The 17,291-nt window shown below is 35.8% G+C and overlaps 1 protein-coding gene across 1 annotated transcript; it reads right to left on the bottom strand.

Moving 5' to 3' along the window:
• Window positions 1-3,232: 3,232 nt before the first annotated feature.
• Window positions 3,233-17,215, bottom strand: LOC124529740 (WD repeat-containing protein 81). Its single transcript, XM_047103640.1, has 19 exons — window positions 16,913-17,215; window positions 15,941-16,835; window positions 15,565-15,724; window positions 15,306-15,465; window positions 13,965-14,089; window positions 13,264-13,442; window positions 10,380-12,869; window positions 10,121-10,296; window positions 9,098-9,285; window positions 8,317-8,392; window positions 8,040-8,213; window positions 7,327-7,487; window positions 6,556-6,810; window positions 5,855-6,062; window positions 5,149-5,304; window positions 4,649-4,789; window positions 4,077-4,226; window positions 3,616-3,722; window positions 3,233-3,496 (listed from the first exon to the last, which is right to left on the bottom strand). Exons 1-19 carry the CDS (start codon window positions 17,117-17,119, stop codon window positions 3,265-3,267), a joined length of 6,240 nt encoding a protein of 2,079 aa, XP_046959596.1. The 5' UTR covers window positions 17,120-17,215; the 3' UTR covers window positions 3,233-3,264.
• Window positions 17,216-17,291: the final 76 nt, after the last annotated feature.

Below are 17,291 nucleotides of genomic sequence, written 5' to 3'. Positions count from 1 at the left end.
TCTGAATATATGTATATTATATTTTTAAAAACGTGCATGCTTATGTATATAGGGTCGAATATAAAATGCAAAAATTTAAAACACAATCATCCTGTCAACTGCGTAAATATTTATTATATTATCAATCCTTGTTTACAATTGTCTTATTTTTTTAAATTATTAATTAAATTATTTTATTTTATTTTTTTAGTATTTAATTTAAAAGGTCATATAGAAGCATAAAAAATAATGGATATAAAAACAAAGTAATTCGTCTTTGATTACCTAGAAATTCCTCTTATTCACATTAAAAAAACTTGTTAGTTAATAGATAATTTAAAAATATCTATCAACATCATCAAAATGGAATCGTTTTTAAAAGAAATAAAAGAAGTTTTTAATCTAACATATTTTATTACAAAAAATACTTTTATAGCTAGTTAGAACAGAATTCGTGTGAATTTACATTCATAAAAAAGTTTTTATATTGTAAAATTACACTATACTTTATATGAAGTCAAGCGGCCAGTACTCTAAAACTTTAATCATTTACACAACATACTATTTTATTCGAAATAATCTTACATATTACATTACAGTTCAGGAATGTTATTTGCTATAATACAAGACACAATCAAAGAATATTATGTTCGATTTAAGATTGTTATCGTTTCTCGACGATTTTCATTCAATAAACTTATATATTGGTATAGAATAAGTAGTAACAGCCTGTATATATCCCACGTCTGGGCAAAGGCTAGCCTCTAGAGAAGGTTTGGGGCTTTTTCCATATTGCACCTAACGCATTTCGGTAAACATATCTGAAATTAATTCTAAAAGACAATCGTTTTTATGAAAAAGTACATTCAGATGTGTGCATTATAATTACCTATCTTTTGGCACTTAATTTAAACAATGAAGATGCCTAAAGCTACGTTCAGTACGTAACGATATTTAATATAACTAAATTTGCTTAACAGAATATTTTTGTTCTAAATAAAATATAAGTAATATTGTGATTGTGACATATATTTTTAATTAGTCTTATATTGGTAATAGAACTAACATACAATCAACAAAGAATGATACTTGGGTACAAATTAAGAATACATTGTTCAAAATATCACACATAAAGTAACTAAAACTAAATTCAAAATTATTATGTCAATTTGTGATCTTATATTAAAGGAACGTGCTTTCGTCTAAGCTTATATTTTAACTTAGTCATACTCCATATCAACAATATTACATAGAAATCCTATCTTCAATTATTTAGTTAAGTAAGAAATATTATTTTGAAAAGAAATAATTAAAAATGTATATGCAAATAGAACCATGATTTTATAAACACAATCAACAGATCCATATAAAATAAAACATAATGTGATCAATTTCATTAAATGTATTTACTGTTTATAATTTACTTAAAAATGTCTTTGAACATATTGAAATCTTTAATAATGGACTTTATGTAAATACAGATAAAATGCAAAATCAACTGACAGTTAATGATACATATATGAATAATAATGCTAAAGGCATAAAATTTCAGTTAATAATGAACGATTGATGTTCCCATTAAAAGTATGTTGACTTTTTTAATTTGACAGTGTTTTTGCGTAAAAACGCGTCAAATATTTGTTCTTTATTTATTTCGAGATATTTTATACACCTACATATAGATTTTTAACAAATAAAATAAAAATATATAATAGCTAAATAAAATTCGGAATATAATAGAAAATAAAACAAAGCGAACAGAGGCCTTAAAATTATTATTATTACATTTACATTTGTTGTTATTTCATATATTTTTCTATGTAAACCTAATTTATATAATGTACTATATTTTCATTACATTAAATACACCTCATTAAACAAATATGTCTTTTATTACAATGATACAATATTAAAAGACAAATCAAATTAGCCGCACAAGTGAAGAAGGCAAGTTCATAATAAAGTTATTAACGTAATTACAGCTTAAAATCTCTTTGGTTGCGATTTATTTGTACTTTTTATATAAATGTCTTTTAAAATATTATTATGATGAATCCGCTTGTGTGATACTTATCATCATTAATAACAGTCACAGCGAGGGACATAATTACTGATTGGCATTAAGGCCCCTCGTCCCACAGGGGCTATGTTAGTAAGCCCCACGACAACAGGGGGCTGTTAAATAAAAACATGCATATTGCTCACCAAACGCTATATATTTAATTTGTTTATTTTTTTTTAAATATTTTCATTGCCCAACATAATATATAACCGTCCACTATCACATAAATATAAACTAAGGTACTTTATTATGCTTTGTTTGTAAATGGAATGACTTAATATTTTTAAAATCATTAAAAACCCTGTAACATACTCATATACATATAATTGTGAATGTTTTTTTGAAGTCATACTATACCTCAAACTGATGGATAAACACAATAATTTATAACTTAACTCAGCTTAAATTAATATTCGATACTCTGCTCTACATCAGAAGAAACTTATTTTATAATTTCATAGATTTAATGTAGCTGTTCACGTGTAGTCCAGTCACATAGACCAATAAAAAAATCTTGCATTTATAATGATAATAAGTTATAATATATTGCAATTAATAGTGCATTATATACAGATTTTGCAAGCTATGGGTATAATATTTTCAATAAAGTTTCAATAAAGCAATATATGGTTTAAAGGTTTTACTGTGTTTAATGATAGATTATAATAAATTTAGGGAAAAAAAATATTAATATGATAGACTAAATATTGTTACATGGGTGCAAACTTGTGACGCATTTACAAATATTCTAAAACTATATTGTGATCAATTTTGACAATACTAATAAACTTAACTTAAATACCGTACGTAAGGCATTAGTAAGACTAAATCAAAAACGGAATTAACAAAAAAAACATCTCTTAGGGAGTCTTAGGAATCCCTATATCTCCTATAAGTTAGTTCGAATGCAAAGTTTACGCATTAATTTTTTAATATGAGATCAGTTTTCAGCTATAACGAAGTTATTTTCACACGCGACACGACCACGAAATAAAGGAATGTAATTTTATTGTGTACACCTACTTCACTCAACCATCAATTTAAGTTCGTTACTTGGCAGAGCAGTCGTGTTTTGGTATTTAAAGTCATCTTAATTGGTTACTAATTTTAAAAGAAATTATGAATACAAATCAATCGGCTATTAATTTCATTACACTACAACTAGAACGCTTTCTTACCAGACTGTGAAAGGATCCACCAAGAAATGATTTATTGATTGGAGATCAACAGAGCAGACTGATGGTACCATTATCACTGCCGAGCAATAGCAGCCTGTTTAGAGGTAGAACTGACATGCAAGTGAGAACTCCTTTGAAGGTGTCTGATCTCAGCTTGGTGCTTGAGAAAGAGGCTTCCTGGTCCAGAGAAGTGTGAACACCGATTCGATTGTTCGTCGTTCCCGATATCAATTCGTTGTAATATACGGATAGACAATGCACTGGTTCCGTACTGCCTCTGTTTTGGGACAGATACATTTGAATCAGTGATATTTATATTACCAATTTTATATTTATTATATTTTTAAAACTTTGAATATCAGATATTTGAAACTTAACATATACATATGTACTTACTTTAGATGCGCTATCAATTCACCGTCGTCAGCCCGCCACAGAGCCGTGACCTGGTCCAGGCCGGAGCTCAGAATCCTGTGGTCATCTACCGCTGCCAATCGAAGTACCTGGAAAATAGAGTTTAATAAATCTAACAACACTCGTGATTGGTGACGTTCATAATCACATTATATAATATGAGACAACATCACATACATTACTCTGATACCAATGTAAGTAGCTAAAGCACTTGTGTTATGGAAAATCAGAAGTAACGACGGTACCACAAACACCCAGACCCAAGACAACATAGAAAACTAATGATAATGTATATTGACTCAGCCGGGAATCGAACCCGGGTCCTCGGAGTAGCGTACCCATGAAAACCGGTGTCCACATCACTCGACCACGGAGGTCGTTACATCTCGTAATGGAAAAATATATCGGATAGAATGACGGCGATTGGAAGTGGTAGGTGGTACCTCCCCGTCGTGCGCCCGCCAGGCGGCGCGCGTGGCGCCCGTGCGCACGTCCAGCAGCGCCAGCGCGCCGCTCGCCAGCCCCACGCACGCCCACGCGCCGCTCGGGCTCACGCACATGCAGCGGATGAACGACGCGCCGCCGCTCACCACCTGCGCACCAACACACACACCTCAGAGGAAAGTGAAACCTTGCCAGTTGCGAAAAAACCGAGTAGTTTTAGGCATAGACATGCTAATGATTAGAGAACACCGTTATCGACCGAGCTTTATATCTTTTTGAGATCGAAAATCTGTTGCACGTCATGCAACTTTTGATGTAGTAAAAATGCAATTTCTAGTTTTAAGTTAGGGTGCAATAAATAATAAATAAATAAATATATGTAAATAATGATGAATTGAAAAAAAATCATCTTTCGTCGGTTTCTCTCGATTTAGGGTATTCGTTTCCGAACTGGTGGTATTTGAGAATCCCTAAGTTTAATTCTTAAAGAAATAACTATTAAATAAAAGGATTAAATTCGATTTGGCCGGGACTCGAACCCGTCGCCTAGCGTCGCGGCTGTGGCAGTGACCTTGAGCTCGTGCGGGTGCGCGGGCGCGCGCGCGTCGAGCACGCGCAGCGTGGCGTCGGTGGTGGCGGCCAGCACGGCGCACGCGGGGCCCGGCAGCGCGCGCACGATGCTCACGGCCGCCTGCGACCGCGTGCTGTCCAACTGCACACGGATTATACGAGTTACAAACTAATATAATAATATTTGACCTCTAGGTTTTAAAACTACTAGAGAAAATATAAAGATGCCTTGTTAAATGCGGAAGTAGCAGTTATTTAATTAAAATTCAAATTTTTTTTTTCTTTATATCGATACCCAAGAAATAGTGCAAGTGCAACCCATAGATCCAAAATGTGAGAGTTATATAGAGGGAGCAATAAAAAAACAACTAACGAAAATTAGAACTATTAGTTACTTATTCTAATTTGTAATGTATGCAACAAAATATAATAGATTTAATTGCCTTCGTTCTTTACATAAAATCTAACTATTCAAAACTAAGAATTTAATTGATAATTTACCTGACACACGACACTCTCCATGAACGGGTCCCATATATGAACTACCGAGTCAGTGGAGACGGCTAGGCGGAGCGACTCCAGGAATGTCAGCGACAAGACGCCTTTCTTATGGCCAGTGTAAGTCCAATTACACTGAGTTACCGCATTACCGTCTCCCTGTGGATATTTCAAAAAATTAAAGCGTTGTTTTAATTTTTTATAGTATAGGTTGGCGGACGAACATATGAACCACCTGATGGTAATTGGTCACCATCACCCATAGACAATGTAGCTGTAAGAAATATTAACTATTCCTTACATCGTCAATGTGTCACCAACTTTGAGAACTAAGATATCTTGTCCCTTATGCCCGTAGTTACACTGGCTCACTCACCCTTCAAACCGGAACACAACAATACTGAGTACTGTTATTTGGCGGTAGAATAATTGATGAGTGGGTGGTACCACCTACCCAAATGGGCTTGCCAAAGCCTTACCACCAAGTAGTCCTAACATTCAACAAAATTCCAGAAATTGTTAAATTTTCAATTGCACCATATACAACAACTGTTAAGGGACGCTATGTCTAGATAATACATATACGTTTTTTTTATATGCCAACACACTTAGCGAATGAAATGATTGATAATTTTGTAAAGTTTTTCTAAAAAAAATATTTAAACCAGAAATTAATTATAACTGCTAAAATACTACTTTAAATAATTACCTGATTCCTTAAAGACCAAAGCCTCACAGTCTTATCCTTGGACCCGCTCATGAAACTGTTCTCATTGTCGAGGCAGTGTATGGACTTAACCGAGTGCGAGTGTCCAACAAACGTCTGCAACTTTATCTGCTTCAAGTTGAACCGCGCGTCTTTGTCGGCGCGACCGATTTCGTGCTCCCAATATATCAGCCAATCACCCCGGAGGTGCCTTAAAACCATAAAGAACAATTAAGTTTCAGAACTAAATAAGCTTAAGGAACTTAAATTAATACGACTGTATAATTTATATTTTGACAAAGTTGTATACAGGAAAACTCTTTCTAAACTATTAATATGTTGTACCCGAATATTAAGAGCTATTCAAACATGACAACAACGGTACTGAAAAGATTTCGACAGTTTTATATAAGAGTTTGTGTCACCTAGCTTCGTTCGCTTTTAGGGTTTGTCCATCAGATTAATCATAATGTAATCTATGTCCTTCCTGGAAATTTAAGGTTGCTTCATTGCAGAGGTTTCATCGCGACTAAACGACAGATTGAAATCGTTACTTTCACATTTATAGCATGAATATAAACAACAACAAATATCAACATTTACATTTGACCTTGAAAATAAGTTTCACGGAAATTCATAAAAGAAAAAGAAAAAATGAAACCACGGATGAAATAAGAATTAAATCAAATAGAAAAATAGACTACCTCTCGCTCTTGTTTCCGGCGTCCATTTTGTATGCGACGACGTCGAACCCGTCGACCTGAGGCGCGCCCTCGCTGGCGTGGGCGACGTCGATCCTGTTGCCCACCAGCGTCACGTTGGAACCGAAGCTGTTGGAGTTGGAGACGTGCTCGGCCGCGTCCGCTTTGGACGGTATGTCTATCGTTTTGCGGCTCAGGGGCTCGTCGCTGAGCGAGGATTGGAATCGCTTGTCCGGACGGCTAGTGTGAAGAGGTGAGCTGTAATCATTAGTTCTTTTTGCATTTTTATTTAACGGATAAACTTAATGGTTGTGTCTGTGTGTACTTAGTCGAGATCGCTTGTAAATAAAACCTGTATTGCCAACAACTTTGGGAGCTAAAATATCCCTTGTGCGTTACACTTGGCTACCTCGCTTTTCAAAGCACTACAGAATACTATGTATAATTAAAGGTATTCATTTCGGGATATTTATAATTTTTTTTATTGTCGAACGTCTTGTTCAAGAGTCTCGTGAACAAGAGATTCGTAGATAATGTCGAAATATCGAGTTCCACCGAACAAAAATAAAAAAAACATGGTAAATATCCCGAAATTAATAACTTTAATAATAAAAATAACCATGTTAATTTAAAATACTATGTATTGCTGTGTAGCTGTAGAATATCTGACGAATGGCAACCCCGTCTGGCTAGGTTAGCATTACAAAGCCTTACCACCGAGTAGGGTACACTACATACTATTGTTATTCATATAATATTCACGTAAGTGTTTACCTGATTAAATTCGCCTGCCTGTACTTCGAACACAATGCGCGTATAGTCTCACTGTTCTTCAAACATCTCTCCAAGGTATCCGTGCCGATCAGCTTAGCGAATGTTGTGTACGAATGATACGCGAGCTCTTCGTCAAAGACCATTAGTAGCTCTTCTTGGGCCTACCAAAGAAAAAACATTATTTGATAATATTCAAAAATTTAAAAGTAACAACTATCAATTTAATAAAGACACATGCAGTGAAATAAAACTAGTTTTTTACGGATTTGAATCGCGTATATAAATTATTTTTAACATCCCGACGTTTCGAGCACTTTACAGCGTTCGTGGTCACGGTTAGACTCCATTATTTCAATGTGTAATAATCGCGAAAATTTAAGACAAAATTAAGACACACACATACACAAACCCATACACATGTGAACTATAATGGTCTTATATTGGCCTTGAAAATGTCATAATAACAATACAATTTATATATATATTTTTTTTATTTTCCATTTACTTTTACTTTTATAATAAGAAACAATTTGTAACCTAAAATCTGGGAAGGAACTGACTTCCAAAACACAGCGAAAGCTAGTTTGGAATTCAGGGCTGGCATTTACGAATGATACGCGTACAAAAACTTGTGTGTGAAATAAATAAATAAATTAAATGGAGTAATAACATATAGCAAACTCAACAAAATGTATTAGCCTATAATAACTCACTGAGAGAGTGGTGACGTCATGGCGGTCGCCCAGCGAAGGGGGAGTGCACGCCAGTTCCGGTAAGTCAGATCGAACCACGCGACCGTCCTTGATAGCCCACTCCGCTGTACTGCCGTCGCGACATATCTCCAGGAATCCTTCTAGTTTCGAATCGGTCGAGTCCTGCTCTGAGGACTGAAAGGTAAAAATATACTTAAGGTAAAAATGTACTGTAAAAGTTCTTTCCAAAATTAAATCATTACACTGTCTGTATTAATATGCCATATATCGCGCATACCTTGTCGAGATTGTTGTCATCCTGTTTCGGCCAATTATCAGTTTTCCCGCTAGCTTTATCGAATGCTAAGAAAAATCTGAAATTAAAAAAAAAATCGAATTAAGTTAGAATCAAGCAATTGTAGGCACAATGCATAAAGGTAAACTAATAAATACTGAATCAAATATATATATTTTAAATTTAATATTTAGAAATATATTACGCTTATGGGAAAAGGTAACATCAAAAATGCGCGAATACTTTTTCGATTAAGTTTTGGTAATTAAAAACTTTAATCTGCTCTTTCCTTAATTGGTTAGGATTAATAAGTAGCCTAGCACGAAATTACCACGCCCCCCCTCACTGCGTGCGTAATAATCGAACGAGAACCCCTCGCCCCCTCTTTCGGTGCGTGCGCAATAATCGAGTGTGAGTAGTGTGACGAGTGTGGCGCGTGCGTATAGTACGACACAACTTAGATGTCGCATCGGCAAAATTCGTAAAACCGATCACATCCGAATTGAGTACGCTATACCAAATTATCAATATTTATTTCTCATGCGAATATGATCTTTGCACAAACGTAATAACTTGTAATATCATATGACCTAATATATTCGTCAATTTGACGCGTCGATTTACATGCACTTGCTTTCTTTGACGCGTGAATCTATAGCGACGAATAGCGTCGAATGGCGCGATAGGGAGCCATTTCTATTGGTTGTGTACATCGGCAGTAATCGTTTTTAATTTCATTCCATTTCATTTTCCGATGCTACATCTAATTTGTGTCGTGCTATACCTCTGCAGCGCGGGCACGCAGAGGTGGCGGCGCGTCATCTCGGGCCCGACGCGCAGCGCCACGGCGTGCAGCGCGCCCAGCAGCTTGCGCGCGAGTGCGGCGCGCGCGGCCGCCCCGCTGGGGTAGGCGCAGCGCGCCGTGGACGCCAGCCGCAGCGCCGGCTGCAGGATCGACTTCAGAAACGTGTCCTGCGAGCGATACGCGACGCTTGCGATTATTAAAGTAAAACTCTATATCTAAAATGTGTATAATTTTATACAGTAATGACGATACAGTCACGAGCACCAATTGCGTGAAAAATGTAAACTCAATCGATTTAGTTGGTCGACTTAAGTATTCAGGTGCGAAATTGATTTCGCGTGCTGTAATGGTGGAAATTAAATAAAAAAATTATAAAATCGCTTTGTAAATAGATCGTTATGGTGCGAAGTAACCGAACTTACTATATGAATGGACATGAACAGTTTATTACACATATATTTAATACGGACGATCGATATACGTAATGTTGTAAAATATAAAAATATTGTACATCATCATCCTTCCCAATCATCCCCTTATGCCAATTTTGTCGGCGCAGCATGTATGCTCCTTCATTCTTCCTCTCTGTCGGATGTCATCTCACGAGTTACATTCTTTCTAACCATATCTTCTGCCACACAATCCGTCCGTCGTTTCTTTGGTCGTCCATGACCTCTTATGTACTAATTTCTTTAATCTACCCATTCGCGTAACACCACACATTTCTCTTAGCCTTCTCATCTCCGCAACATGCAATTGTTTTCAGTCATCCCTTATGTAGCCCAACAGTCTGATCCATATAGAAAAATAATGTACAATGAAATATCAGCATAGATTAACAACACATCTTTGCTAGACTTACAACAAATGTTTGCTATATGTAATCGTTTGATATTTCGAAAATATAGTGTATCTCAAATATTTTACGATAAAATTAAATACTAAATGAACTATATTCTAAAAATATAAAGTGCTTCAAACTTAGTGTAAAGACTGACTCACTTGCAACTGTTCCATGACCTTAACATCTGATATAAATGGTAGAAGATACTTTATAAGCTGCAAACAAGCCACCACTCCGCCCTCCAACGGCGTCGACAATCGCCGCCTGCAGGACGCGATCAGTTCCCCCATGTGTGGGAGATACTGAAATATTATCAGATGCTCTCCATACATGGCTGAAAGAAAACATTATAAGACGTTTAACTATCGTTCCACAATCAAAAAACTTACAGTTTTAAAAGCAGTAATGGAAACTTACCGACTATAGAAGTGAGACATTTAATAACTTTCATTGCGTTCCTATCACCGACGACTTTACTGTTGACGATCGATATATCATCAAATTCATCCCTTTCATCACCATCCCAGGGTGCCAGATTTTCTTTACCGATGTAGCACAGAGTGAGCATCTTTAGCAGATTCCTTGTGATATATCTGCACGTGAGCACTGGGCCCAGCCTGTGCGACAGCCATATGAGGCTTTCGGAACTCATATCTGATATTTTATAATCACCATCACCATTATCTTTATCGTTATTTTCGTTGTCCTCTTCATTGCCTAGAGATATATTTACAATCTTATTCGCTACATTCCGAGTCAAATCTAAACTCTTAATCTGTCGTAATAGTGGTTCATTTGTGGATTCGACGCTGTCTGATTTTTGATCATCTTCAGCAAAATGCAAGTAGCTGGTAAACATAGGTCTCGGTATCTCAATGGTCGGTGATGTCAGTGCCTTATTAGAATCTGATGTTACCTCTTGATTTTCATCTTTTGTGATGCTGGTTTCTTTCGAATTTAATAAAGAAATGTTCGCAAAGAATCTCGAATTCCCCGGTGAAATGTACTCCGCTGCCGATGGCGACGGAATTAAATTAGAGTCTTTGTTGCTCGAATCCAAAGAGCCAGTCGGGGATTTGCTATTTCGACTTGGATTTCTATCTTTATCATTTTCGAAATGGAATAATTCATTCTCGCTTCTACTATCTTGATCTTTTTCTTTCGTTACGTCATTTACTTCCGAAATACTTTTGTCTATATTTGGAGTGACGACGTGTTCAGATCCGTAAGATGTGTCAGGAGAAAATATATCGGAAGTGTTAATCAAAGCATTTTTAAGATTATCATCGGAGTATCTTGGTTTCTTGCTTAGCGTTGCTCGATTGTGGCAAAGGTGACCAGGAGAACCACTTTCAGTGCCCATAGTGTCCTTGTATCCACCGACAGCTTCCACTAAGTGTTGTGTAAAATTGTCCAAAAAACACTGGAGGCCCAGTCTGACCATTAATTGGAGAAGAAATATGTGATGATATAGTTTAACGTATTTTTGTTTACTCGCTAATCCTGCACTCGTGATGGCGTCTACATCTGTCAGCTTATGTTGATCTGACTTATCGTAGACATAGTCGTCATCTTCGTAGAGATTTAATATATGTCTCAAGAGTTTCTTGTTTGTCTCTGAAGGCCCTAACGCTTTACTTATAACATCAAATAAGTGCCACGCAGCAAGCACAGACGTCTCTTTATTTTCGAGCATTTGAATATAATATTGAAGAAAAATATCGAGAACATTGAATTGATTGTCGCTAGTAATTTGATTTAATAGAATTCCTAAATGATTAATACAAGCCTGTATTTTACCTTCAGCAATCTTTTGGGTAAAGTAAAGTTTAGTCTTGTCAATGTTTTGATACATCTCGCATTGAGTACCATCACATTCGTAAGTATAGAGGATTTGTAGTTCATTGCTTGTAAGTTCATATTCATGTAAAGTACTAACGAGGTTATATAATATACTAAAGCTTTGCGGAAATGGTATTAAATGCTGCATTATAAGAGGCTGTAATAACTGAGAGGGCGATGGCGGCGGTAAGCCTTTATCTGTGACGATTATATTTTTAGTTGGTTCTTCCCTAGCAAGAGTCAGTTCATTCTTGAAGCTCAAGCTTGGAGGTTCAACGTTTAAGAGCAAAGACGCTACGTAGCTGATACATTTTGGCATCGAATTGAAATTATATTTTAGTATTGTGCGGCAACTTTTATATCTTTCTAGAAAATTTTCATTAGATAATCTTAAGGGACGCATATAGGTATGTAAGAATATTTCAACAATAAGGCACCCAATTACGAGCATGTCCTGCCGTCGACTCTCGGTCACGAATTGCTTAAAGACGGCTGCATCGGTCGTGTAACGAGTATTGAACATTCTATTCTTTCGCTCTTTTCTAATATCTAAATTATCTTGACTATACTTTTTCAAATAACCCTGATTGTAGGACGCAAGGAACATGTGATTCGTAAACGCAGTCTCTTCTAACGCTTCTTTACTAGAGGATGGTTGTTCGGTTTCTTTCGTTTCTTGCGGCACCGGGTATAGATTTTTTGTTACAGATTCCTTTTGTTTTTCTTTGTCCTCCGCTTTGCTGAAGAAACATTTTGTATGGAAATTGTCCAACGCTTCTAATGCTTGAATTGAAGCAGCGGGATTGAACTCCTTGGGCAAGTATATTATATCCTTACCGAGCTCAGATCGCTGGACTCTATAGTGTCTGGAGTGGGATGAAGCGCGGTTCTCACTATTTGGAAGATCCTCCTCTTGCCCCTTACATAACGAACGCGCCCTGCTAGCGCTTTTGTGACGGCGAAGCCTCTGAGCTGGGACGGTCAAACGTGATACATGCTGGGGAAGACTGCTCGATTCTTCTTCATCATCAGATATTTCATCGGAACTATCTCGGGCGGTTTTTTCTAAAAATAACGATGATTATTAAAAAACTATAGCAATACTCTATTTTTTAGACTCTGTATTATATTTAATTATTATTTTTTTTATGGTATAGGTTCGCGGAGGAGCATATGGGCAACCTGATGGTAAGTAGTCACCATCGCCCATAGACAATGACGCTGTAAGAAATATTAACTATTCCTTACATCGTCAATGTGCCACCAACCTTGGGAACTAAGATGTTATGTCCCTTGTGCCTGTAGTTACACTGGCTCACTCACCCTTCAGACCGAAACACAACAATACTGAGTACTGTTATTTAGCGGTAGAATAGCTGATGAGTGGGTGGTACCTACCCAGACGGGCTTGCACAGAGCCCTACCAAGGAACTAGGAGCAAAGTATCAGGGATGCTCACTGGCGTCTCTGGGCGGCGTCCAGCGCAGGCGCGGCGGCGCGGGCGGCGGCGCGCGCAGGCGGCGCGGCGGGTGCGGCGCGCCCAGCAGCTGCACGGCCGCGCCGCGCCGCGTGCGCGTGCTGCCGTCCACGAGCGACAAGCACACGTTCTTTGCTTTCACCGCTGCCGATCCCGAGAGTCTTTGTAAAAAAAGTAACAGCCTGTAAATTTCCCACTGCTGAGATAAGGCCTCCTCTTCCATTAAGGAGAGGGTTTGGAACGTATTCCACCACGCTGTTCCAATGCGGCTTGGTGGAATGCACATGTGGCAGAATTTCAATGAAATTAGACACATGCAGGTTTCCTCACGATGTTTTCCTTCACCCCCGAGCACGAGATGAATTATAAACACAAATTAAGCACATATATATAGTGGTGCTTGCCTAGGTTTGAACCCGCAATCATCGGTTAAGATGCACGCGTTCTAACCACTGGGCCATCTCAGTCTTTGTAACGACGTCATATATTATTAATGAAATTTATACCTGTTATTTCTTAAAACGAACGACAGCCATGGACCACTAAATAAAAGATTTTGCAAAAATAATGAAAGTTTTGCACTGTATACATATTTATGCAAATCCTAGATAGCTTCCAGGAGGAAAAATTCCAATTTTCAAATAAATTTTCGTTCTCGATGCGATATTAAATACTAAACTTACTTGTAACCAAAGGTAATATCAATCCAATGATGAAGATTTTCCGAGACATGCGTACTTTCCAATGCTTCTCGATGCTTCGTTATAAAATCCTCGACGCAAGTCGCCCAGGACGGAATGCCCAAATCCTAATAAACACAAATAATTTTAGACTCTTTATCATTTATTTAGGTCAAAGTGAAAGAATGTACTTTAAAGCTGAAAAAATATAGTATGATACATATAATCTCTTGCTAAACGTATCATACTATATTTTTTCAGCTTTAAAATACATTATTAGAACATAGGTACCTATGTAAACATAATAATCAGGCAGTCGGACATTGCCGGAGCTAAGACGTGCTTCGTTACACACGAGTAAATTGCTTTGGATGTCAACTTTGGCTTCGATCAGGAATACATTATATTATCATGTTGAAGATATTACGTTTCTCTAACTGGTTTAATGATTAAGACAGGCCCTTTAAGTATTCTAAGAGTATTTATATTAAATATTAGTAATTTAAATTCACAAACTGCAACCATCGTATTTAATTTCAACTTAATGTCAATGACATATTGCGACTTTGCGAACCGAATCAACGAAAGTTAATAAATTGATACATTTTTATAATTTAATTTTAAATTCTAAATTAAAATTGAATGGAAATTTAAATGGAACACATTTGAGACGATACTATGTGTAAACATAATAAACGAAACCATAGCAATAAGATAGGAGCTATCAAATAACAAATACATCAGTCGCCACATGCTGTCATCCAGCCTTATTTGTATTGATACGATAAGTTTTTAATTACGGCTTGCAAACCAACCATGATATCAAAATAAACATAAAATTAATTAAAAAATTCTTGTATATTTTTTTATCATGCACTTAACCTAAAAAAAACCTTCTGGGCCAATTGATACTACTGATATTACTTGTATATATAAAATAGTAAAATATTTCTTTTTAAAAACAATTGAACTGATAACTTAATACCTACATTAATTCAAATAGGAAATAATCAATTTGAAGTAGAAAAAAACAAAATAAAACATTTTACGCAATTATTTTTTTATAGATTTCAAATTATTTCCTCTTCCTCCTTTTCTTTTGTCAGACAAATAAAAAATATCTTACGTTTTTTGTTAGGGCCAATTTGAGAGGAAATTAAATTTGTACACACCAAAACATAACTATAGAATTATATGATTTTTTTTAATAAATTGCTACTTTTTCAAATCTCACTCTCTCTCTTATCACTCTAAAAAGGTAAAGATTTTGGTTTCTATTTAGAAAACAAATCTCAAGTACTAATTAACTTATATGCCGAAAAAAGAGGTTAAGTACTGGTATACCGGTAAATCTTCATGCATACTCTTGAAGACTGTAGGATCAGTGTAAAATTCTGGTATGCATTCATCTGGAGTCCATTCCTGCATGCGTTGGATCGAAGCTGGGTACTCCGCTGGCACCCATTTATTACGCACATATTTGCAAAGAGTTTCTTTTGGTGTTCTACAACACATACATTTATTTATAGATATATGCCTGCCTATACATTTCTTTTTTGTATTATATATTTAAATAAGAATATTTTACAAATATATAATTTACCTGCGGGCTAAATAAACATAACATGTGATGTCAGATAGAGCATCTGTGACATGGTGTGGGATCTGGCCGTTGCAACTTAGAACATCATATGTCATATCTAGCTGACGATCACCTTTATTTAAACGATACTTTGACTTGCTCAAGTCTCTCCAGTTACGTCCTGAATAAAATTATTTAAGTTAGTTTTTAAATATGAAAAGAGAAAACCTAAAAATGGAAAAATGTACTATTTTATGTAGTTTATCTATTTGAAGTTTTCTTACCTTCAATATTAATATAAAATACCTTTTTTCAATATTCAAATTAAAATTTTTATAATAAGGATGTAAAATAAAAGCAATTCCAAAGATATGTTTCATAAACCATATGTACTCACCACATCTAGAACTGAAATCAGTTACCCAAGGGACCATGAAATGTGCTTGTGGATCATTAGCAGATCTCCCGGCTAACACATTTAAATGCAACAGGTAATCTAAGTTAGATATCCTTCCTCGCACCCAGAGCATACACAGCTTCTCCAACTGCACTGCATCACTTCTCCAACACCACTCATCACTAGCTTTCTGTGTATTTTCACCGTTTAAGGGGGGACTTTGACAGGAGGTATGTCTATTTCGATTTTGCTCACATATCAGTGCAGGGTCAAGGCAATGTATATTATTAGTAATTGGTGGTATAATTTGCAGCCATAGATCCTCTGACATATATATATCTTGCAATTTGAGTGTACCCAGACTTAGTCCTCGGTCAGAAAGAGCTTTAGAAACACTTAGTAACTGGTATACAATGAACAAACCTCTGGCATATGTCTTATCTATTAAATTTGGACTAAAGTTAAGGCAATCTAATAAATTATTTTCATAATGTCCCCTGTACACAATAAAGTAATTATTATTTGTTTCTAGTACAAACATAGCTGCTAATAAATTGGCATGAGTCTCATAAGATTTCAAGACATGTTTGCTGGTTGATTCTTTGTAGTAAGTAAATTTTTCTGCTGATCTGGCTCTTATGATATGACAACCATACAATCTTAATATCACTTCCGCCACCAGCTGATCATGTTCTAAGAGATTAACTATGGTACTTTCCTTAATACTTTCATTATTTTGACAATACTTCTTATAGGATTCTTTCCATAAATTCCGTTGATTACTCTGAGAGACATATTGCAGCAATTGGGCGAACGTTAACGGTGTCTCAACAATAGTCTCATTTAATTTATATCGTGGAAGTGGTAGAACCTTAGATACTTTTTTACTTAAAACCTACGACAAAAAATACGTTAAAAATATATTATAATAGTATAGAAATAAATATATGTTAATGGAAGTATAATATGTACCCTAATAAATATTTTTCTCCATGGATAAGGAACACTTTCACCAGGCTGCAATGTAAAATCTAATTCTTTTTCAACACAATTATAAACTTCTGCGTTTTTAAACCATTTTAACCAATTATTATGAACAACGACCGCGAATAAATTAGGTGAAGCGGTGGTAAAAATATTTTTACTATTTATATCCAATTCCTTAGATATTTTATCCATTTCTCGTTATAAATTCTTTGTTTTGTTTTATTCGAGGTTACTGTTGTTAACTTGACATATTTGACAACAAAAAATATAATATTATCGACTTGCACTTAGCACTTCGTTTTTGACAACTGACAGATCGATTTTATAATAATACAAATTACAATTTTCAAATAAATTTAGTGTA

This window comes from Vanessa cardui, chromosome 5 (genome assembly GCF_905220365.1).
Source record: "Vanessa cardui chromosome 5, ilVanCard2.1, whole genome shotgun sequence".
Taxonomy (NCBI): Eukaryota; Metazoa; Arthropoda; class Insecta; order Lepidoptera; family Nymphalidae; genus Vanessa; species Vanessa cardui.
The sequence above is the reverse complement of the archived record's forward strand: the minus strand, read 5'-3'. Positions and strand labels throughout refer to the sequence as shown.